Consider the following 24,403-nt stretch of genomic DNA (forward strand, 5'->3'; position numbering starts at 1 on the left):
TGTCGTTATATAAACAGAAAGCTTCTGTAGAGAAGACTCTTGTTTATTTTGTATAAACTAGTCATTCCAAATGTTGAGGTGGTTGCTTACTTGAATGTCATTATATGAAGAAACAAAAAGCTTCTGTAGAGAAGACTCTTGTTTATCACTGATACATGTAAGGTTATTTCCTTCAGGCTAAATCTACGCTCACTATGTAAAAGTTCTAATTTCAATTCGCTGTTTGTCTTCAGTATTTTACAAGACAAAAAATACTGCTTTTTTTGATTTACCGTGCTCTACCAATGATTTCTCCATACTCATTTTGATAAGCTACAGTTTCAAGCAGAGCTGAAGACAAAATTAGTTTTACAGTTCACCAGATTTTGGGGAGGAAAAGAGAAACTTAGCTTCAGTTTTATTAACACTGCCACAATTGTGTATCAATAAAAAATAAAATAAGGTGTTTATTAGCAGGCATTTTGCTCTGAAGCCAGATCAAGAATTCAAAGTATGTGACTTTAAAGGCTTTGACACTCTTAAAGACAAAACATGGGAATTTCTTTGTGGAAAGAAACCTAGCAAAATATAAATTGAGCTTCTCTTGCTATTTGATAGTGTTGTAGACAGCCATGTTCATAGCAGTCGTTCTTTGTGTCTTTTCCAATCAGCAGTGGATAGAGATTGACTGGCTTTGCTGTAGGCAGTTGTTAAAAAGGCAAATGTCAGTCTTCCTCTACTATTTGGAAAAGCTATAAGTAGGTACTTGTTCTGAAGATATTCTTGGGAGAAGGGGAAGCACAAATGTGAAGGTAGTGTAAGAACGATAGCTGTCGTCCTAAAACTGGAGGGGGAATCAATGAGGAAGGTCTCTTCTGTCTGTTGGGTCACTTCCATACTATTCAGATGTGGATAGAAGAGTGGTTATTCTTCTCCAGCACCTAGAAATAATTTTTTAGGTTGTAAGGCAAGTAAGAGCCAAAACTGATAAGAAACAGGAATAAAACTCTTGGCTAAGAATATTTGATTTTTCCTGGAAATAAGGTCTTTTCACAGAGGTTTCTTGTTGCTGCAAAGCCCTCACCTGAATTTTCCTTTGGGCGTCTGCCTACGGTTATTAAATACATTTTTAGGGCAGTCTCTGTATAGCAGCCAGAACACAATGTTCCAAATTATTTTCTTCAGACATTGAGTTTCTGGTCATTTCCTGGCAGTGGGATTCAACTACAGGGATATTTTGACGTGAACAGGAAATACTGTTACCAGAGTAGTGTGGGAAAAATCAAGTTCCAATGTCTAGTCTTGTCTGTGGACAAATGGGACTCGAGAAAAGTAGCAGAAAAACTGTCTTGTCCAAGACCTGAACGGAGTTTTTATTTGTTCTTTTTAGATGTTAACCACTTGAAGAGAAAAGAAGAATCAAAAAATAAAAGTCCTCTTTATGCACATCTAAAATAAAATTTCACTAATCTGTGTCTGTTGTTACAGTTTATCCTGACATTTGCACCATTAGTCTAGTAGCTGTGGGGGACATGAATAAACATGCGGACAAGCTACTTTTCTGGGAAGACGTGTATGGCTTTGACATGTCTTGCATGAAGAAGGCCGTAATTCCAGAAGCTGTTGTGGAGATGCTGGATCCAAACACGCTGATATCTACAGCCAGTGTCATTAAGGTACCATACTAGAGCCTTCTTAAATTGTTAGTAGTCAGATTAGGAGTTTCCTTTTTTTTTTTTTTTTTTTTAACCAAGGGGGGAAATAGACACATGCAAACTTTGGCATCTTCAGAATGATACAAATGCAACAATGTTCTTGGTGTTAAGACTGTAAAACTTAAATTAGTTTGCTTTGTTTTTACCAAGTTTGAGCTCTTAATAAAGTAATCTTCCCAAGTTTAGATTATTCTGTCCTACATTTTCTTCTATCCAAACCCAAATTTACTTGCATTTTAGTAAGTTACAAGTTGCATAACTGAAATTCTAAGCTGTACCCAAAAAAACCTGGAATATAGTGTCTCCTCTTGTACTTTCCTTCCCTCTTCACCTCAGTCAGTGTACTGAGTTGTAGCGGGGGAGTACTTGTCCTTTTGAGTGTCAAACTAGACCTCAGAACTCCGGTGTTAGGATGTCCAAGAAAAATGATTTTGGGGGATGGAACAAAGGAGTTGAACGTATTTTCCTAAAGTGAAGCTATTGGTAGTGCCAAAAATTGCACAGGCAGAATTTTGTTGGAAAAGAGCATCTTAGATGATCTTCCACTATTATTTTTAAGAGTAGCAGTAAAGCTGCCTTTAAAAGAAAGGAAGCAAAAGGGATTATTTCACCTCTGAATTCCACCATTACATTTTTCAATTCGCAAGTATGACACCAATGAGTTTGGGTCTTCAACAGTAATGGACACATCACATGTGAGCCATGTCTTTGAAACTAACTAACTTTAAAGATCTTTCATTGGAGGATGACTTGTTACCACCCATAGCTACATCCAACAGAATGATTGTGTCTGAAAAGACAATAGTAGTTTCTGCAGTACTCATTGAATTAATTTTATGCATACTTTTCTGTATTGTCTTTTTTTGTGGCAACTTTGTGATGGGGAACAGCAGCAAAGCTGGTAGTGATTCATATGAGAGAACACCTACCTGATGAGCTATAATTCCAGAACGCTGAACAGTTCAGATCACATGGAGATTAGGACTATTACAAAGATTTTTTTCATCATGATGGTATTATAATTGTTCATGTAGTTACTTGTCTATTGTAAAACACTTAAGGCAGTAATAGTACTACTGTTCAGTGGGAATTCCCTGTTTACTAAAGAGGTAATTCCTGTTTATTTGTATTCCTATCCTATTTTTATATAGCAGAAAATGGGTTTACATAATTCATCACTGAACTTGACACTATTGCTAAGGGTTGTTGCAGTCTCTTCCAGCATAGAAACTACTTGCTGTGGTCAGTTGTCATCCTGCCCACAAAAGCAGTAACAGGTGAAATACAGTTTTGTTGTAAGTATATCCTGGTGCAAGTTATTGTTAGCTTTTCTTGTCTATAATTTTATTACAGAGAAGATTAGAAAATATTATTTTTTTTTTCAATCAGGCATTCAAATGTAAGAAGTGCTGAGGCTGATATTTCTTTAACTTGAATAACGACTTTGGCTGCCTTGTGCATCTCTACTTTGTGGGGTGTGTTTTCTTTTTTTTAACCTCAGGATTCTTTATTCATAGATGATAAAGTCATTACAGATGTCTTACACTTTATCCTCTGAGCTTGTTGACTAGACTCCCTTTACAGTCAGTGAAATAAAATTCCTAAGGACACCTGTAATAAGTTGTGCAACTTGAGGTTTACAAGTGTAAGGAGAGGGGTAGAGTGATCAACTCAGTTATTGAAATATGTCATTATAGGGAAGATAAATTCTACCCGTAGTGATCGAATGTGCACAAAGCAGAGGTACTAAGATCAAGAATCCGAGGCTGTAATTGTCAGGCACCTGACAGGTCTGACTGTGCAATGAGTGTGGCACAGGCTCTTCTCTCACCTGCTTTTTTTTTTATAACATTTTGCGTGTTCTGATTCAAGTGGAAGTGTCGTTGAATACATCTTGCAAATTGATCAAGTTTAGCACACAGAAAAGGAAGACCATGTAAAGTGCTCTGAATTAGCTACATGGATAAGTTGAGCTCTATCAGTTTGTTAGGTAAACACGTGAATTAAAACAACATCTGGAAAGTGTTAATAACAATAATTACAGTTAAATTTGCCCAATGCAGTCTATAAGGTGCTGTTGTTTTAGCAGCAAAAGGCTTTACTGGTAATGGTATGTGCCCCTTCCTAATATATACTGTCACGAGCACTCACTGTCCAGCTCAGGTGTGTATGCTTAGCAAAGTTTGTCATCATGCAGCATTTCGCATAACTGTTATGCTTAATAGTTTTATACTCATTTGTTCTCAGTAACAATCATGGTTTTTAAAATAACCTCAAGTCAATGCCTGAGCTCATTTGCTGCAGTTACAGTACGAAGTAGTAAAATTAATGAGTTGAGCAATAGTAGCATTATAGGTAAATTGTTTTAATCAATAACTGTTCCTCAGAACAAATGGATTATATTTTTGAGGGAAAGTTAAAAATGTTCCAATTTAGCGTATGATTATTACAGAAGATATTTCAGTGTGTTTGCTCAGATTAGCTGCTTCTTGGTTTGAATAGTTTATAATGTAACTTTTCAGGAGAAAAACATTCCCTAAAGAGAGATGAGGCAACATCAAGAAATATTGATTAATAATGTATATGACGTTTAATTTCAGCAGTATATGATGTTCTTGGATAATGCATTTTAGCTGAGTACGTCAACCAAAGAACTGCATACAGTGAAAAAATATGGTGGAATTTTTATGGACAGCTGAAACCGGAACTTTATTGATCTTTAAAAGCTCTGATTTTATTGTTATATAATTAAAAAAATATTGAAATGCAATTTCCAGCTTGATCAGCGTTATCACTATTATCCTGGATGCTACTGTTATGTGATAATTTCAAAACAGAGAAGCAGCGGTCTGCCTCCTGTGCTTTTTCTCGTCTGTTGTGCCCCTCATATTTCAGCAGCATGACCATGTGGTTGTGCTGCCGTTGGGAAGGACCTCCACGGGCTGGAGAAATGGGCAGGCAGGGATCCTGTGCGAAGGGTCCTCTGCAAAGGGCTTGGGGCAGCTGAAGGGCTATGTAAAATCCCACAGCTGAAGTGACTTGAGAAATTGCAGCCCAAGAAACTGATTGCTGCTGAGGATATCTGCGTGGATGCCTGTGAAAGCTGCTTAATCGCAACTACGGGCAGCTGTCATCAAGAAGGTTACCTAAGAGCAACTTTCTCGAACAGAGTAAGCTCCTGTATCTAGTTGCAAACCACTACAAGTCAAAGTGTCTGTTTACGCTGATGTTTGGGGAAAAGGGGTTTTAGAAGTTTTGTCAGTGTGCAGTTAGCATTAGGTGCTTTTTAAGTCTCTTCCCGGTTTTGGAGAGCTGAATTAGTATTGCCCTAGCAAAGTTGTTTCTCTGTGGGAGCAACGGAACAACCTTCATCCAAAGGAAGATCTTAATTAAAATTCTGCACTGTTACTGACGGAATTGTGTTATTCCTTTCGACAGCGCATTGACTGTAACACCGCATCTACTCCAGACTTAGAATTCTCTTCAGATTTCACCCTGACTGTTACAACAAGTGCAAAGTGTACGGTAAGACAATTTTACTTTCTTCATGTATGGCCAGTATCGCATTGGACTAGTAGCACATTAATTAAGCTTTGTTTATCATCTGTCCTTGCCTTCAAACATTCATTTCTGCATTACAGATGTGTAAAATGAGCCCTTTACGTAAAAAGAGATGGATGTAAAACTCCAGTAGTAGTGTTATGGTATAACACAGGTGGAAAGGGAAAGACGAGGAGCCTTAGCACTGGGGTGGTTCTGTTTCGCTCTCTAGCCCATTTTCTGAAATAAGAGATTTCTGTTCAGACACGTTACCATTGTGCTCGAGAATGATGCAGTCACTATTCTCAAAGAGCTTTTCTGAGTTTAGTAAAAAGAGTGAAAAACAAAGCAGATATGGGAAAGGTAGGCTATAGCTCATGTAATAAACATATAGCAGCTTACATGACAAACAGTTTCTCAAACAGGGAAGTTCATGAAGTCTACATGTGAAGACTGAGGGGGAACAAATGCGTAATTAGAATCGGAATCTATTCAATCGCTTGTTGATAACCAGGGGTTTTACTGCATCTGTTTTGTTCATTGTATGCAAGTTAGTATTTTTACTTTGTGTAAGTTAATATGCCTTATATTCAAAGGAATACTAATTCTAGAAAGGCTGTGGAATTTGAGTGCAAGGGATTTCTAATTATAGCAAACACTGTAAGGCTATGGGGAGACCTTATCACCATGTTGCAGTATTTAAAGGGTGGCTACAAAGAAGATGGAGACTACCTTTTCACAAGGGGTCACATGGAAAAGGCGAGGCGTGATGGGTACAAGTTACTCCTGGGGAGATTCCGACTGGGCAGAAAACGACAATTTTTCCCAAAGAGAACAATCAGCCATTGGAATAATCTCCCCAGGGAAGTGGTGGACACTTCTAAGATTCATCAGGACAGGGTTCTGGGCCATCTGACTAAACGGTGCTTTTGCCAAGAAAAGGTTGGACTAGATGATTTTTGAGGTCCTTCCAACCTGGTATTCTGTGGTTCTATAATAGGAGTCTCCAGCAAATCTGAGTCTGTGATCTCACTCAATTGAGTATTATTTGTCTATCAAACACTAGTCATTAGGAAAAGAAAAATGTTTTCTGTCTGAGCTTTACAATTAAATGAAAACTCAGTACTAGGGCATCTTTCAAACACTGCTTTGAAGTTGTGCCCACATTGTGCACTATGAATTTACTTAAATACTCATTTATTTTGCTGCTTTTCTTCTTGGTCATTCTGTACCTGCTAGTTATGAGAAAACGGAGAGAAACACTGATTTTTGGATTAATGAAAAATGTGCCCTATTTTTTTATGCAAGTGTCCATGCAATTTATGTTGTGTGTTTTGTGTGCCATTTTTGAAGTATAAGTCCCAGAAGGTAATGAAAATATTTGTTTTTAACGTACTTGATGTAAGGTTGTGAGTGACTTTTGAAATAAAGCTGTTATGAATGTGCTTAAAGCTAAAACAAATTAGGTGTTCCAACATGAATATTTAGAAATGCTTAGATTGGTACCTATGTGAGGTTATATTTTTGTTTTTACTTAGTTATGATGCACAGCTTGCTTCCTTTGTTGGAATAGGGAAGAAAAGAATCAAATAGAAGGATTTTCATAGTGTTACCATTAAGGAGACCAGTTGGAATAAAATGAGGTACAGATGAGAAAGTCCAGGGGTGGCTTAGATTAACGCATTAAGTTTTTAAACACTAAATGATAAGCAAAGGCAGGACGACCTAGTTTTTACAGATTTTGATATGCTCTTATATTCAACATTATAAATGCTTTCTACCAGTTTATTAAAATATCCTCATCAAACGTGACAAAAGTTTGTATTGGCCTCTGAGATCTGCAGCAAACCCTAAAATTTTTGTAGTCTAGTGTATCATGATACTTCTGGTGGGAGGTTCATTCTTAGCTTTAAGTAAGTCACAGCGTGCATCACAATCAAGTCCAAAGGGGTAATTGGAAGCTAATTTTGAATACATTGTGATAAGTCTGCTACAGCTGGTTTATATGGCTTTCACGTATGTCTGTGAAGGAGAGATGCAGGCTTCCTCTGATATGGACACAAAGAATATATTGCTGTGTAAAGTAAACAAGCTGATAATAATATCTTGGATACCTACATCAAGCAACGTAATACCTGGTTTTGGATGGGTCTGCATGTTAGTTCATGCTGCTGCATATGCCACCACTTTTGCTTTAGAACAGGAGCATAGGAGTTTGTTGGTGTTATAAAGTGAAGTTTTCCCATGTGTATACATACATCATTTAAAGCATTGTTATTAGTGTGACTTAGTCGTTACGTACAAATACTTCATCATTCTTTGTCAATTATCATCAAATTAAAGACACAGTAACCACTTGGGGTTTTTTATTAAATTGAAATCTATGCATTTTATTATGGTCTTAGTTGTTATAGAATCATAGAGCAGTTCTGGTTGTCTAAGGGCAGGGTCAGCTTTGATGTCAGACCAAGCTCCAGAACAGCCCTGGGTTAATTTTCTTCATGTGGCCCCTTTTGAATAGCTGATTCGTTAAACAGAAATCTTTACAAAATCTTGGCAATCTTTCTGATATTTGGGTTGAATAAAACAGCTTATTTTGTAAACATAATTTTCTGTAGCACTAGACCTTTATGAAAACTTAATTTCTCTTCTATAATTCTATGGTATTGTTGACTTACAAATCAAGATGTACACCTGCATTTTATGACTTCGAGGGAGAAGGGGAGGGGAGTGGGGGAAGAGCAGTGTTTCTGAAATTTTGCAGTCACTGCAGGTTCTAAAAAATGATCAGAACTCTGTAAAGTATTTTGCACTTCATCATTTAGGTTTATTGACACTTTGAGTGAAATTTCCACTCTTTCTATGATGGATTGTAGAAGTTTAGTTGGGGGTTGACAGTTCATCCATCATATCAGGCTGCCTAACCTTGCAGTAAATGAACAATAAAAGTCCATTATTTATATTGAGAATTTTTGAGGAGATGCTTTAAGATTGCAATTTGTCCTTTGAAAATAACGTTTGATGTTTTTCTTGTTTGTGTCCGTGTTTTGTTGTTCTACTGGCTTTTTGTTTTCTGCACAAGAAAGAGATAGCTGCTTATATTTCCCAAAATTCTAGCTTTTTGTTCTTGTTTATCTGATTCTCGCCTTTTTTGAATGTGAGGATTTAAAATTATTTTTGCTTTATTTACAAAAAAAATTTCAGAAAAAATAACAATTTGGAAGTCCATCCTTGTATGCTTGTATATATCAGGGTGTTTTAGCTTGCAACCTGAAGTTCATTTCAAAGCAGCTTTTTCTCAGCCCTTTCTGTGCCATAAAAGTGTGAAAACAGGTTTGGTTGTTTTATTCCTAGCATTGCCTTCACCAGCAAAGCTACCTTCAGACGGGTGTTACCATCAGATCTAGGAGTTCCTCTAAGTGCTGTCTTTAAAAACCCAACAAGAGGAAAGCTCAGGTGATGTGTTCATTGTTTTGTGGATCCCATGGCAGATCAGCTCCTAGTTTGGATGGTCTCCTGGGGCTGTGGGGAGTGGATTTCCAGTCCAAGGCCTTGTGTGGGTACGGAGGAGTACAGGGTAGACATCCTCACATGGAAACATGTCAGCAGCACGGAATGCATGGCTGCTGTTGCTGAACTTGTTTTTGCAGAAGCGTAGTGCCGATGGGAAGTAATTTAGCAAGTACTTGGAGAAAAGGGTTGTGGCCTCATCTAGTCAGAGTATGCAGCGTAATGTTCATTGTTGAAGAGCTAAACTTTGAGCTGGCAGCTTTGGAGGCATTAGCCACATTGGGGTCTGTTGCTTCCTCCCATCAACCTGTTTGCACGTCTGTGGTAACAGGGCAGTAAGCTGTACAAGCTGACAGGACTCAGAGCCATAATGGAGTCTTTTTACTAACTCATTGCCCCATTTGCTTTGATTATGACTTGGAACACCCCCAGGACCCCTCAGGCAGGAGAGGCTGCACTTTCCATTTCTGTGGCCAGATGTTAAATACCTCTGAACCTCGGTTTTAAGCTGAAAGAGTGGAGATTTAGATTAGATATTAGGAAGAAATTCTTTACTATGAGGGTGGTGAGACAGTGGCGTAGATTGCCCAGAGAAGCTGTGGCTGCCCCATTGCTGGAGGTGTTCAAGGCCAGGTTGGACGGGGCTTTGAGCGACCTGGTCTAGTGGGAGGTGTCCCTGCCCATGGCAGGGGGGTTGGAACTAGATGAGCTTTAAGGTCCCTTCCAACCCAAACCATTCTACGATTCTAAAATCTGACCTTAGTTTTTCCTCAGTGTCTTTGTTGCGTTTTTTTTTTTTTTTTCCCTTCTGTTTGAAATGCTGTGTTTATTTTCTGTGCTTACTTTCAGTCTCAACAGAGAAGTTGACCTTGTCTTGATTTCCCCATGCTTTATTTCTATTCTTGTAAATTGTTCTGGTAGATGCTCCTGGGACGGTTTCCTGAAGCTTCGCCGAGGAGACAGGAACAGAGCTTTTTTCCCTGTTCTTTGACTGGAGAGGGGACTGTAAGATTAGTCTCTCAAGCCTAATGCTAACCTTTGGGACTTGCCACCCACCTCTTTCTCATCCTTTGACGTGTATTTTTTTTTTCCCTCCATTTTGCTTTGTCACTTTTTAGTATAAACCTTTCACATCCTGAAAACTGATAACGCAAGTGCTGAAATAGATATTTCTCTTCTTTTTAGATATTATCACTGTTCTTACTCTCAGAAGGCCTTGTTGCTGACCTCTTGGCTAATTATCTGGTTGTATGATAGTGCCACTTTATTGTACTAGAGGTCGTCTGAATGCTGTGCACTTCAGTAGGCAATAGGCTAACTGTTTTCTGTTTTTAAATAAATAAACTAATGCAGGACATAAATGCCCAGACGTGGTGATGAGGGGGTAAGAAACAGAAAAACATGTAGTTCCCAAAACTTAAGAGCATTGAAACATACCTGATTTAAGTCTGTCCTTCCACCTGTAAATTATTTTAAATTATTTTCATACTCCTGTATGATGAAAAACCTCCAACCTAGCAGAGTGTTAAGTCATGCCCATAACAGATCAGCCTGATGTCTGTCCTTAGGTGCATCTTAAAGGTATATTGTATGTGATCCTGTAATGCATTTGATGTGCATTATATATACACTATATCCTAAAAAGAACACTTAATGCTCTAAATAGGTTTTTCTTCCGTGTGTTCAAGTAATTAGATAAGTCTTCAAGAAAAAAATAAATTCAAATAAACCTGAGAAATAAAGAAAAATTGAGAAAAAATAAATATATTGAAGGTGGTGCTTAGTTTTTCAGAAGTTTTTTGGAAGTGGGGGGAAGTCAAGGCTTTTCTCAGAGCACATATTCTTTCTGTTAATTTTTCTTTTTCCTCCTGTGGTTTATGACCAAGTAGTGTCTTTTAGGATTAAGTTTATTTATTGTTATTTTAGCTTTCAAAGATTGAAGATTTTCAGAGCACAAAATAGTTCCATGGGATCATTATATGAAATTGTTTCAAAGCACTTTTAGTGCAAGTTGACTTTATTTCAGTCTTAAGAAGATAATGGCCAAAAATAAATTTAATTAGCCTGCAAAAGCGCATTTTCCTGGTAAAGAGCTAGGGTTTGTCACTGCTGATTTTAATGAGACATCTGGCTAATATCAGTTAGTAGATGCTGCTAGGAAAATATTCCATTACTTGTATTCTAAGTTGATCACTGTGTGAGCTTTTGAGATAAAATATAATGGTGATTACCCTCAGTGTAGAAATCAATTGACAAACTTTCTCTTTTGTTTGCGAGCGTTTCCCCTGTGAGTCCATCAAGGTTGATCTTTCCTGGCTGAATAGCAATATCCCCGGGGAGGAAAATGGCAGTATCTCTTCATTGCTCTCAGGAGATCTTGTCAAAGAGCAGGGGATGTGTATAAAAAGTGGGAGGGAGGAAGGGGGTGAAAGAGGGATAATGAACCAGAGGACGTGACTGATGTATTAAAACCTTTTAGGAGGAAAAAAGGAAGTTGAGTTGACTGGAGAAAATTATTTTGACTAAGGAAAAAATATTCTCTTGTTAAAATATTCTTAAATGCTAAAAGGTTTTGTTTTTGTAATGTCCAGTCTTCCACTTGGGAGCCAACAATAAGTATTGACATATAAGTCTTTAATTCCAACTTTAAGTGAGAAACTAAATTTTTGAAGCTAAAAGTTGGAAATCTGGCTTTGGGTACCACGGTTAAACACGCCTTGAATCCTTGATTTCTGTTTAAAGGAAAGACTACTCCATCATGTTATGAAGCAGGGTTTGTCCTTCTGATCCGTTTAATTAACGGTAGCCTCCTCCACAGTGATCTCCAAATTCTTATTCTTTTTAAACCAAAAATTGTTGGGTTTTAATAGCGAGAGGTTTCTTTTCCCTGTGATAAAAATGCAGCAACTCTGCCGCATGGATGACAAACATTCCATCTCCATGCTTGGATAAACTCCATCAAAAGCACATTATCTCCCACTTCTGTGGCCAGCTGTCTAATTGTATTTGTTGTAGCCACTCACTGTTGGAACATGATACTAGTGAAGAGCAAGAATGATAAATTACTCACTGTAGGTGATAGCGATGATGATAATTTTTAATTTCCTTGTTCCTAAGTGAATTGGTGAGGTTGCCTTTACGAGCTCTCATAAGGAGTCGAGCAGTCTCATTTGTTTTATCCTGTTAAAATGCTGCATGTACAGCCAGCCATTTTCTTGAGAAAAAAGCCTTTGTATTCAGATATACTTGAATTAAAATGTAGACTCCTCTTCCCGTTTCAGCTAAGGGCTCTAAGTGGAAGAGTATAAATAATATATACTAATATTCAGCTATTACATGTGTTAAAGCTTTTTGTGATCTTAATATATTTTGTACATATTACGTGAATAAAGAGGGGGGGAGGGGGGAATAGGCTCACAATAATTTACCTGGGAGGGACGAAAAATTTATTAAAGCCACGTGTATCTTACTGGGAGGAATTGTTTCATTTACAGTTCTTTGTATGTTCGCGTGAACACTGTAAAAACCCTCAGTGATGGATGAAGACCTTAAACTACTTTATGTCAGCTCTTCATCAAAACCTGGTTTTGACAAATTCAGGTAGAATTCAGTGGCTGCTGTTGTAATTTCGGGAATATTTTATTCTTAGTTGTTGAGTGAACTCCGTGACCCTTACAGGATACTGCTTTGCAGTCTCAGTAATATACATCTAGTCCTAAATATTTCCTTAGTTCTCTACTTAACCTCCTTACTTCCCTGGGTAGATGTGGAGACTTTGTTCTGGAGTTGGAGTTTTTGTCCTCATAGCTCTGCTTTTCTCCTGGCAATTTATTTGGGAAGAGGAAGAATAATATTTCTACAGTGTTTCCTAATATTTAACATCCTTTGAGGCTAGACCATGTGTCAGGCTAGAGTTACAGTTATTTATTACTGGTTTAGAAGGCATTATTTTTGTTTTCCTCTTTCATGGTATGCAGGAGACTGGCAGTTGAAAGATTCTTCCAGAGAAGGTTTAAGTTCGTGCTGATTAGTTGTTGGTGAAGTTGTAAATGAGCTGTCAAAGGTGGAGCAAAAAGATGAGGAGAACTGCAATGGAAGAAGTAACTGTTATTATGCTTTTTTAAAAAAAAAAAAAAAAAGAAAAAAACAAGGCAGTAGTTGTAAAATATCATCTAGAATTTATGGGGATGTTATTTGCTTGTTCCTTTTCTTTGGTTTGTCTTCTTGTAAAAAAGATGCCACCTTTAATAAAAATCTGGTCAGCTCTATATTCCATTTTAAGATGCTCGTGGCTGAGATTGCTTTTAGTATGCCACTTGTAAGTGGTACTTTTCCTTGTGTTTTGCTGCGTGTGTTAAATTTTACAAGAAAGGAGGATTTAATCTTCCTTCACGCTGTAAACATTGGAAATGTCTTTCTTTGTAGTACTGCATATTTAATAGAAGTTTGTGATTGACTGTTACAGCTACTGCAATTTGTGGTAATGTTCAAAAGTGAAATGAAAGGAAAATGTTTTGAACTTCATTTTTACAGAATTATTTCACAGAAATGTACTTAAATACAAAAGATATGTATTGTGCATTTCAGCATAAAACCACTGCCAAGTAATGAATAAAAAAGTTAAGATGTAAGGGAAGATATAAATTCCTAAAAAGAAGATAGTAACCAAACCCACAGTTTTATAGCTAGTTTTGTATTATTGGGTATTTCAATTTTGATTTGCATATATTTGATTTGTTATTTTTAGATTTGTGAGATTTTATTTTTTAAATATACAGGGCTAGTAACTGTAGATAAAATTGTAGAAAGCATCATCTACGTGTACTTTACTTCTGACTACTTTTTTTTTTTTTCTGCTTCAGGACATTAATGTGGGGCACCGCATCGTTTCTGTAGTGGTGCAAGGCTTACGCTAATGTACCTTAAGGGTGGGGGTAGGGGGGTTGTTTCGGTTTAGGATCTTCTATCACTTGCATTTGGGAGCATTGAAATAGCCTTCTGTAATGCAGTCAGCGATTTTAGTTTTTCATAGGTCCTTCAAGGAGGGCTTCCTACTGTTTCATGCAGAAGCAGAAATTCTAATGTTTTATGAAAAGCTTTGCATGAAACACTGAGAGGAGAAATAACTATACCTGTGTGGCAGCTTTGAATCCTCCAGTACTTTGCCAGTGACATACAATCATGGAATCATTTAAGTTGGAAAAGATCTTTAAGATCATCAAGTCCAACCGTAAACGTAACACTGCCAAAACCACCACTAAACCATGTCTCTCATCACCATATCTACCCATCTTTTAAATATCTCCAGGGGTGGCAATTCCACCACTTCCCTGGGCAGCCTGTGCCAGTGCTTGAGAACCCTTTCAGTGAAGAAACTTTTCCTATTATCCATCCTAAACCTCCCCTAGTGCAACTTGAGGCTGTTTCTTCTCGTCCTGTCACTTGTTCCTTGGGAGAAGAGTTCGACCCCCACCTCTCTACACCCTCCTTTCAGGTCGTTTTAAGGAGCGAGAAGGTCTCCCCTCAGCCTCCTCTTCTCCAGGCTGAACACCCCCAGTTCCCTCAGCCGCTCCTCACCAGACGTGTGCTCCAGACCCCTCACCAGCTCCGTTGCCCTTCTCTGGACACACTCCAGCACCTCAATGTCTTCCTTGTAGTGTGGGGCCCAAAACTGAACACAGCACTCGAGGTGGGGCCTCACCAGTGCCTGACTGGCTGGAGGCAAAATGTCTGGAAAGGGATCTAGGCTTTCAATCAAGAGTTGTCAGACAAATTTGAGGAATTTAGGGGAATGCCTGAAGCTGTTCACAGGACCTTATCCTTAGGGACTTGAGGATTTTTTTCAGTTATAATTTTCCTGTGTTTTTTCTCCGTTGGCTCATCAGTTTTTTTTTCAGTATCAATATCGAAAGACATGTATCCGCTTTAGAATGTAGCAAAAAGAATTTAATGGATCTTGTTCTCTCTAATCCCTTGTACTCTGGAACTCTGTAATCCTTAGAGCTCTGCATAAGGTGCTTTTTGTGATGTGTAATAATTACTATTACTACCTCTTAATTTAGATAGTCGAAGTCAGTGTTTCTGGTTGTTTCGGTTAGGCAAACCATCGATACTGTAAAGAATAAAGTGGTTATTTAGCCTAGTCACTTACAGAAGGTGTACAAATCCCGTTTCCCTGAGCACAGGAGGCAGCAAGTAGCAGGGGATGGTTTTTTGCTTGTAATTGCAGTTTCCTTTCAGCCTCAACTTAATCCCCCCCAAAAAAATGCTAATCTGTGAACATTTTTTGGTCACTTACAGAAGGTGTACAAATCCTGTTTCCCTGAGCACAGGAGTCAGCAAGTAGCAGGGATGGTTTTTTGCTTGTAGTTGCAGTTTCCTTTCAGCCTCAACTTGATCCCCCCCAAAAAATGCTAATCTGTGAACATTTTTTCAGGGTAGCACGTAGGGTGTTTCTGTTACTTCTTGCTGCCAAATTTATAGATAATTGCATCCACCTTAGCGATGGCACGTCTGCTTGGAGTTTTTAGCTTTCTAGTCCAAAATGTAGCTTGATTGTCTCGTTTTCTCTAGAAGCCAATTTTTTTCCCCTCAATTCTTAATGTATTTTTGTTGTCTCAACCCTGTGTTCCTTTCTCCAGTAATCATATCCTAGGTCTTATTTGTAAGCATATCAAAGTATTGACCTGATGATTGAAAAATATTTTTATGACTTGGTAGATCTCTGACTAATGTCCAGAAAAGATTGTGCATCAATAAAAGTAGTCTGATGGGTCAATAAAACTTTGCAAAACCCTCTCAATATTTACTCAAAAAGGCATATTAGAGACAAGGCTGTAATTCACTTGGAAACGAGATTTTCAGCATTGAGTGATAGGAGTTTACTAAAGAGATGGAAGAGTCCCTGTTTCCAACACCTGGTGCTCATTTGTCACGAAGGTCCCTCGGTGTCTCCTTGGTTTATTTTTTTTTTAAGAATATTTGCCTACATTGGAATTTGGAACTTGCCAGGATTCTCTGGAGCGCCCTTAGTTGAAAACCTAACACAAGTGCTTTAACGTAGGCGTACTTGCTTTAACCCATCGTATTCTCCACCACGTTAGTGAAATCTGTTCTGGATTTAGACTAGGGAGGAAAAATACCAGAATGGTTTAGCTATCATTTAGATTACATATTTCATAATGATAAAGACCTATGCTACTTGGTTTGTTACCTTAATTTTGTCAGCGTGTTTGACTTTTTTTTTTTTTCCCCCCTTCATAATCTATCGCTGAGTCAAGATGAAGGGCTTGCTGCAGAACTTGTCCCTTGTAGCTGTTCTGAGCAACCAGTTTCCCGACTTAGAGTAGGAGAAAAACACTGGTGCCGTGAGGGGAAGGTTATGATCAGTTGTTTGCAGTGAGTTTTCATGCAAGGGGATTGCCATCATTGAATTGGTATGTCTCTTGTTGGAATGTCCCGTAGCTGACGTGGGGAGAATCCTTTCCTGCTGTCAGAGGGGGAGAGAGTCCCCCAGCTCCTGTACTTGGAGTTCCTCAAAAGCTCTATTCTGGGCCATTTCTTCAGGCTGACATACAGTAGAAAAGCATAACTGCCTTCAGCCTATGGTCTGATTTGCTTTAGCTTTTTCCTAGGAGACAGTAGAAAGCAAATAAAGGTGAGCATGGACAGGATTTCAGAGGTGAAGCAGGAGGGGATGGTCTTTTATTAGCATCTTACAGTTTTGAATTCTCTGAATTTCTGGGACTCTCACAAGGCTTTTTTTAGTTAAAAAAGCAGGTAAGTATTAGATGGTTGTATAACTAATAGTGTTGGTATACTGTTTTGTGTGTGGACATCTTGTATTTTTTTTCCTTTTCAAGCTGGAAGAAAAGTCCCACCTAAGGAATTATGCGCTGAAGGGAGAGGCTCTTTTTGAGGTTAGGAGTGGGATGGCAGGAGGGACAGAAGAAGTGTTCCTGGGAATCTTATGGAGAGTTACTAGTAGAAGCTATTAACTGCTGAAAAGGTCAGCATGAGGAATTTGTGAATCTTTTTCCTTATCTGTGTGTGTATGTAATAGAGGAAGGAAAATATTCCCTGCCAGGTTATGCTCTGCCTCTGTTCCTGAGGAGCTTTTGTGGAAAATCGTGTTAAGATACGCAAAGAGTGAATATGTCATGCAGAATCCCTCGCACTCTCTGTGTGTGTTTAGTGAGGGTTGTGGGAGCCATAGAGGACAAGGACTGAATTTAATGCTCGTGGGTTTGCACATTTGAAAGGCTGTTTTCTCATATGTGATTCTAGTTGCAGTTAGGGTGCGTGGGTTATTTTGGAAAGACAAACTAAAATTTGTCTCTGTGTGACGACATCTTTTTTTTTTTTTAGTTAGGATTTGTAGTGTGCTTGAAGCATAAATCTAAGCTCGTTCCTCTTAGTAAAGGCTTAAAAAGGAGTAGCAATCCCAATAAATGTATGCGTTAATGATACACTTTTTCTTGAGTATCACTATTACTCCTTCATTATATTTGCATTTTCTTTTTTTTTGTTTTTATAGGCAGTTGCTGGTTATTTTGATATATTTTTTGAGAAGAACTGTCACAATAAGGTGAGTATTTGGGGTTACGCATTTTTAAAACATTTTTGAGATGAGGGTGTTCTTGTATTTTATTCTGCCTCAAGGTGTTTGACAGTGAGTCTGTTTTGCTGTAGCAAACACTAACGTGCATGTGGATTTAGTAATTGATTGATGTGGTGCGATATCAAAAATGTTGTTCTTAATCAAACTCTTGAACTCTTCCATTGCAGGTCTTGTTTTCAACTGGTCCCCAGTGTACCAAAACGCACTGGAAACAGACAGTTTTTCTCCTGGAGAAACCATTTTCTGTAGAAGCAGGTATATTTAAATTCAGTTGTGGTGCAACAATGGTTGTGTTACACTGCTGTTATCATTAAATGTAAATTTAAAATACTTTCGAAATGATTTAAATGTTAAAAAGAACTAGTAAATAAATCTTTCAGCAGCTGTTAAGAATTTTTTTTGCCTCAAAGCACTGGGAAATATCTATCGGTACAAATCAGTTTTAAAAATCTGGGTACAAATCTATCTACATCTATCGGTACAAATCAGTTTTAAAAATACATATAAATGTCTGCATAGTTATAATGTAAGCGGACATATGTCTTATACTTGCGTAGGTCCATACTTTAATTTTGATTAGAACTTTTGTATCAAAGCATTTCTGAGGCAAAAAAAAATAAGACCAGAACACTGCTGTTAATGTCCTCTTAATTTTAACATTACTAGTGTTCTTAAGTATCATATTTGATAAGTGATTGCACAGGACTTTTTGCAGCACTCTTGAACTATGCTGCGTTTGTTAAATGAATCACGAATATACGTATGGGTGTTGTACCTGGCACTGTGGGATTACTCTGTAAATTGAAAACAGTTTCAAAGAACTCACAACCATGAGCTTGATCCACTGAAGTATGGGAAAAACCTATTTTGATAAACTGTACATTTTTATAAAATGGGTGAGTACCATAGTAGCTTTCACCTTGAATTTGATGCAAGTAAAAAGGCTTTTGTTGGCATCGGGGATAACCCAAAATTCAGATGAAAAATTGTTGAAGTAAGGTTTTGAAGACTAAAGTGATGCTCGTTAGTGGTTTTAATTAGTTGTATTTGGTAAGTCTTGAAAATACATTTCTATGCAAGTAGTCAAATAGTCCTTGCTTTGTGGACACAGAAATATATCTGTGGCCGTCACGGGGTAGTCATCCAAGAGGGTGGACATATAACAGGTCAAAAATTTTAAGTCTTGCCTTTTTATTCCTGTAGAACTGCACTTTCTTTCAGACTCACCTAGTCTTTTTATGATCAAAGGAAATAAAGTAGTTAAATCTTTATGCTCTTCTATTATTTTATTTTTGTCCACTTAATAACTAGATATACTCATCACTGTTGAACTCTTACCCAGTGGTGAATTAATTATCTTTGAGGGCCATTTTTCATTACAGACGAGCAGGACCAAGGGACGAACCTCAGATTTGGGCTCATTTCTGCTCATCAGTTAATATACTCATGGTAATACATGGTCCTAACCTGAACAGTTTACAAATAGATCAGAAATATTGGGGAAAAGCATACAAAAACTTATGTGGGTGCTGAAAAAAAAAAACCAAAAACCTGAGGTCAAAACATTTAGAGATGCTGTAGACAAGTATTGACATAGATGGAATATTGTCTCTTAACAGACCTAATTATAACTGTACAATGGTGAAAGCAGCATCTGCAGTCAATTACACTGCTTTACCAGTTGCTTCTTCCAGCTATTAGCCACGACAGCTTTTTACCAGAAGCTTCTTTCCTAAAGGCACTGTGGTCTGTGTTACCCAACAAATCATTTCTCTCTTTCATGCTTTGACTTTATATTCTTAAGTAATTTTTATTTGCATATTCTTAGGTCCCATCACTTCTTGGGGTGCACATAAGCATTGGTGCGTTTGTACTTGGCTTGTGTTCTGTTGGGTTTCTCTTTCTAGACAAGGCTGGCTAAGGTCTCCTTGCTGCAACTCATTAAATTTCAATGTCATGGAGTGTGAAGTGAAATTTTTTTAAGTGCAATGACATTTGATAGAATATGCACATTATTTAATATTACATAGATCATTTGACATTTGGTAAATGTGTGAAATTACTGGGAGGTGTGCCTGGCTCTAGAATTCTAGTCTAGGTGCGGTGACTTTCCGAAGACAACTGCAGAAATGGTGTGCTTTGAAGCAGTGAACACAACCTAGTTGACCTTCAAGATCGCTTTTGCCGTAACTCCTTCCTTTCTCTTTATTAGCTTATATTTCTTAAAATTATTCCCATAACAAATCTTCTTACCACTGTTTCTTTCTACCCGCCGCCACCTCTTCACAGTTATTGAAGTTTCCCTTTCATATTCTTTTACTCATTCTGTCTGTTTTTATATTTTATACAAAATTACCATTTTAATCGAGGATTCTCTACTGTTATTTCTAGTATTAGAGAAGGTTCTGAGAGAAACTCTTGATGAAATGTCTTTTTTCTTTGTAATCCCAGTTTTAATTTCTGTGGGATATTTGTTTATGGATGACGTAAGACCATCAGGGCAGAAGGTGTCTCCTGATGTTTACATAGGAATGTTGCTTAATTTAGGTGATTTTTTTTGAAAAAACCTTCTCTCCACCTTTGATCTTTCTCCTTCATTGTTCCAAAAATCTTTTTTCCTCAAGACATGTTACTAGAAATACAGATTTACCAACCTTCCATTTTTTATATTGGATTTTTTTTCCTTTCTAAATATAGCAGCTTAAATATTAATCTTGGTAGTAAGTGGTTAACCATATTCTTTGATTTTTTTCAATCTTTCACTTTCCATTTTACCAGCTAAACAAACTGCTCAAACTTCTTTTGCAGTGTATGTAAAGTTGCACTTCGAGCTGTTTCTCATCTGTCACTTGTTAACGAATTAGCATTGCTTCTTACCACTTTACCATGCGTTGTTTCTGCCTGGCATGTTCAACTGAGCTCCACTCCAAATTTAGCTTTTGGGGAAACTTTTTGTCTTCAGATGGACTTTTCTCAATGCAAGTTAACTGAAGAAAAAGGTAACCATATTAGATTAAATACATTTGCCTCGTTTGAAGGCTTCAGCCGTGATGTCCATCTTTGTGTTTACCAATATTCATCAATCCTCTGTATAAATTCTTAGAATAAGAAATATATGTATGGCACTAGGAGGCAAGAGCGAAGAAGACCCACTTGTGACTAAATGTATTCATAGAATCATTTAGGTTGGAAGAGACCTTAAGGTCATCAAGTCGAACCGTAAATGTAACACTACCAAAACCACCACTAAACCATGTCCCTCAGCACCACATCTACCCCTCTTTTAAATACCTCCAGGGATGGTGACTCCGCCACTTCCCTGGCCAGCCTGTGCCAGTGTTTGAGAACCTTTTCAGCAAAGAAACTTTCCTACTACCCATCCTAAACCTCCCCTGGCGCAACTTGAGGCTGTTTCTTCTCGTCCTGTCACTTGTTACCTGGGAGAAGAGATCGACCCCCACCTCACTCCAACCTGCTTTCAGGGAGCTGTAGAGAGCGTCTAAGGTCTCCCTTGACCCTCCTTTTCTCCAGGCTGAACACCCCCAGTTCCCTCAGCTGCTCCTCATAAGACATGTGCTCCAGACCCCTCACCAGCTCCGTTGCCCTTCTCTGGACACGCTGCAGCACCTCAGTGTCCTTCTTGTAGTGAGGGGCCCAAAACCGAACACAGCACTCGAGGTGGGCTTTACCAGTGCCGAGTACAGGAGGACGATCACTTCTGTAGCCCTGCTGGCCACGCTGTTCCTGATAGGGGCCAGGATGCTGTTGGTCTTCTAGGCCGCCTGGGCACACTGCTGTTTAACCGGCTGTCGACCAACACCCCCAGGTCCTTTTCCTCGGGGCATCTTTCCAGCCGCTCTGCCCCACGCCTGTAGCGCTGCATGGGGTTGCTGTGACCCAAGAGCAGGACCCGGCACTTGGCCTTCTTGAACCTCACACCATTGGCCTCGGCCCATCAGTCCAGTCTGTCCGCATCCCTCTGCAGAACCTTCCTGCGCTCAAGCAGATCAACACTCCCACCCAACTTGATGTTGTCTGCAACATTGTTTGTGTCAGGACAAGCTCTTTTCTTCCTAAATATTGGAAAATAAATAGAAATAGTATGATTTGAGTCATGCAATAATCTGAGCAGTGTATCCATGGTGCCATTTGCTTTCAGTATTGTGAAAGAGGAATTTGGTGGTATAAAATACCTTTAAAATGTTTTCTTGTTTTGAAAGCATCTTTCAGACAGAGTGGCGGGTTTTTTTCCCTGGTAAAGAAAAATAGTTATCTCAGATTTCTAGTTCTGAGTAAAATAGTAAGGCTGACTTCAAGTCTCTCCAGATGCTTTATAGCTTTTGGGGATGTGCCTGAACTGGTTATAAAGCACCGCTTGTATTTGGATTTGCTCTGTAAAAGAGGTTGAGCTTACAGATATCTGAACCTGTTGGGTATTTAACAGAAAAAGTCTCCTTTATGCCATGGCAAAATTGTTTTGTTCTGCAGTGTGAACTACCTCATTTTCTCAGCTGTTTGATGCCAGGTTATTTGTTGTAAAATTAGATCTGTTTTCTCAGCCATAAAAAAGACTGAATGTTTTGATCTCTGTTCTAATGATAACAGAATCAAGCCATTACAAGCCAAAGGACGGGGCTTGCAACTAATCCTCCCTCCTTTGCCGTTCCTGCCGCAGCCTGCGCTCGGTGTGCGGTGTTTGCAGATTCCCTGGGATGAAATGGGAGAGGTTTAATCTAGGTCCCAAGGTCTGGAGAGCAAGGCAATAAAAGTTATACCTAATTAATACTTCTGATTAGCCACTGAATTTCAGCTTGACACCAGACTATGGTAGACAGCTTTTTATATAGTTTTAATGGATAATTTCTGTTGATTTGGTTTAGATTTGATGTGTGAGTGGGGGATAATCTCTTACTACTCACGTATTCTGAAAAGCTAGTTTTCCTCCTCACCGACTGTGACGAGAGACTTGAAGCTGATGTACAATGAAGTAAAACAAGATAGCATCAACATGTCGGATATGCTTTAACTGCTTAGCATGCGGTAAAATTAAAGAAACTGGAGAAAGAAGCCAGATGATATTTTTATTGCCAGAAAAACTGGGGTTTCTCAGACGAAAGAGTATTGTATTGTAGACTCCCTACAGAGTACAAGGCTTCACTTAGCAGCCCTTTTAACAGCTTGAAAATGTCTTTATTTTGAAAATTGAAATTGAGATGCCAAAGCAGTGGCTTTTTCTTATTAATGGTCCGAACCTGAGTCTCTTCCTTTCATTGAAACATTCCTGCTCAGTTTCATAAACAAAAAATAATATACAGAATAGCATCGTGCTTTGCTTGTTTCAAGCATTTAGTAAATAAATGAAATGCTTACAAAAATGTTTTTAAAGGGGCCACAGAATCTTTTCAGTAACAGTGCATTAAGTTAAAACCCCGATCTGTATGCAAGCACATTCTGTTAGCAATAAAACTGTGTATTGTCGGCATTTTGTGTTCTTGAGTATTACGTTGCAGTGGAAATAAAACCTTGATTTGTTTTTCTGTGGTGCTAAAAGGGGCTAACGCAGCAAAACTGAAGTAGAACTCACATGACTAAGCCCCTGCAAAGTCCTCGATTATCTTTACCTCCCCAGTCTCCATAATTGAGTAGCAGTTTCTAAATTTACAAACTGAAAAATGTTAATTTGTCTACCTAGAGAGTTTTGTTAAAAGTAGGAAAACAACACTGGCACAATTAATCTGTCTGAATGTTTTGATCTTACATAATATTGAAGTATTTCAGTACCTCCCAGTTGGATAATTTGGTTCCTAATTGAGATTTTACTGTCTGTTTTGCCTGTCTCCAGCTGCAACGTAGTGTCTGTAGGATTCTGTCACTTGTTTGCTTACAAGAGATACCTTCAAAAATGATGGTCGCTTTTAAAATCTCGTAATTGTTAAAACTTGGATTTTGAGGTCAGACTGAATTTTGCATGTCTTATGCTCTTCTCTTTCAAAATCTGCAGTTTAAAATTGTCCTGCTGACTTGCCAGAAACATTTGTAAGTGTGTATTTGAGGCTCTGAATTTAGACAATCACTTCCCATAGCTGTTTTATCTCCTTGAAAGATAATAGAAGTTTTGCTTCTGGACAGGAAAACTTGGATGGATTTCTTGTGCTACGTTGTGTGGCCCCCTTTGCGGGTTCTGAGACTGCAAGGGCATATGGCTCAGACAGCAGCAACAATCTGGGTTTCTCAGAATTTTGTCACAACTACTGAGAGAGAAAGATTGGGCCAAAGAAGTTTAGGATGTCTACTGCAAAAAACAGTAAACTAAGACTAGTTCTAGGTGAGTGAGGTTGCCAACCGCAGCTATACTTTTTGGAGGACCGTATATCTGGCATTCACAGTGCCAATTATTTCTGGTACTTGAGCTGCTTTGGGCATCTCAGTCACTTGCGGTGTGTGCACATTATCTTAGGTTGTCTTACCTTAACTGGCTGCGTAGACTTCTTTGCAGCAGCCTCATTCGTAGGTTGTCCTGGGGAGTTGAATGATGCCACTTTGGTACAAAAACTCTTCAGAGAATATACTCGGGGCATGAGAGGAAAAGACAGGGTTTGGGGATGGTGAGAGATGTGGCCGAATGGGAAGGTGGCAGCTGCAGGTGCCTGCAGTTTAAGAAGATGAATGGGAGAATTAAGGATAAGTTATTGAGTTTAAGGGAAGTGTTCTTGGTTCCACCACAAATGATTTCTGTCTTACATTGTTCTTTTTCGCTTTCGGAAGATAAATGGTATACGGAAACTACTTTCTAGCCATTCTGGAGTAATGCTTTTGAGACTTGCATTTTTCCAGCTGCATGCTAGACCTCAGTGTTGCATAAGGTAGTGGGTCTAGTGAGTTTAAATTAGAGTGAAGGACTAAATAACATTTAAATTGTCGACCTCAAGCCAGGACAACCTTATCGTGAAGAGCAGTGTCAAAGCTTACTGTTGTGTAACTGTGAAGGCGCATGTGACTCCACTTAGAAGCTTGTGGTTGATGCAGTGTAGGGGATTTG

The 24,403-nt window shown here is 38.5% G+C and overlaps 1 protein-coding gene across 1 annotated transcript in view; it reads left to right on the top strand.

The window, feature by feature from the left end:
* PRMT3 (protein arginine methyltransferase 3) overlaps positions 1–24,403 on the top strand; it is a 163,246-nt gene that overhangs the window by 133,296 nt on the left and 5,547 nt on the right. Inside the window, exons 12-15 of the mRNA XM_009886303.1 lie at positions 1,468–1,655; positions 5,133–5,219; positions 17,281–17,331; positions 17,532–17,619. Of these exons, the coding sequence (XP_009884605.1) occupies positions 1,468–1,655; positions 5,133–5,219; positions 17,281–17,331; positions 17,532–17,619 (414 nt within the window). The remainder of the gene's footprint in view (positions 1–1,467; positions 1,656–5,132; positions 5,220–17,280; positions 17,332–17,531; positions 17,620–24,403) is intronic.

This window comes from Charadrius vociferus, unplaced genomic scaffold (genome assembly GCF_000708025.1).
Source record: "Charadrius vociferus isolate BGI_N301 unplaced genomic scaffold, ASM70802v2 scaffold115, whole genome shotgun sequence".
NCBI classification, from domain to species: Eukaryota; Metazoa; Chordata; class Aves; order Charadriiformes; family Charadriidae; genus Charadrius; species Charadrius vociferus.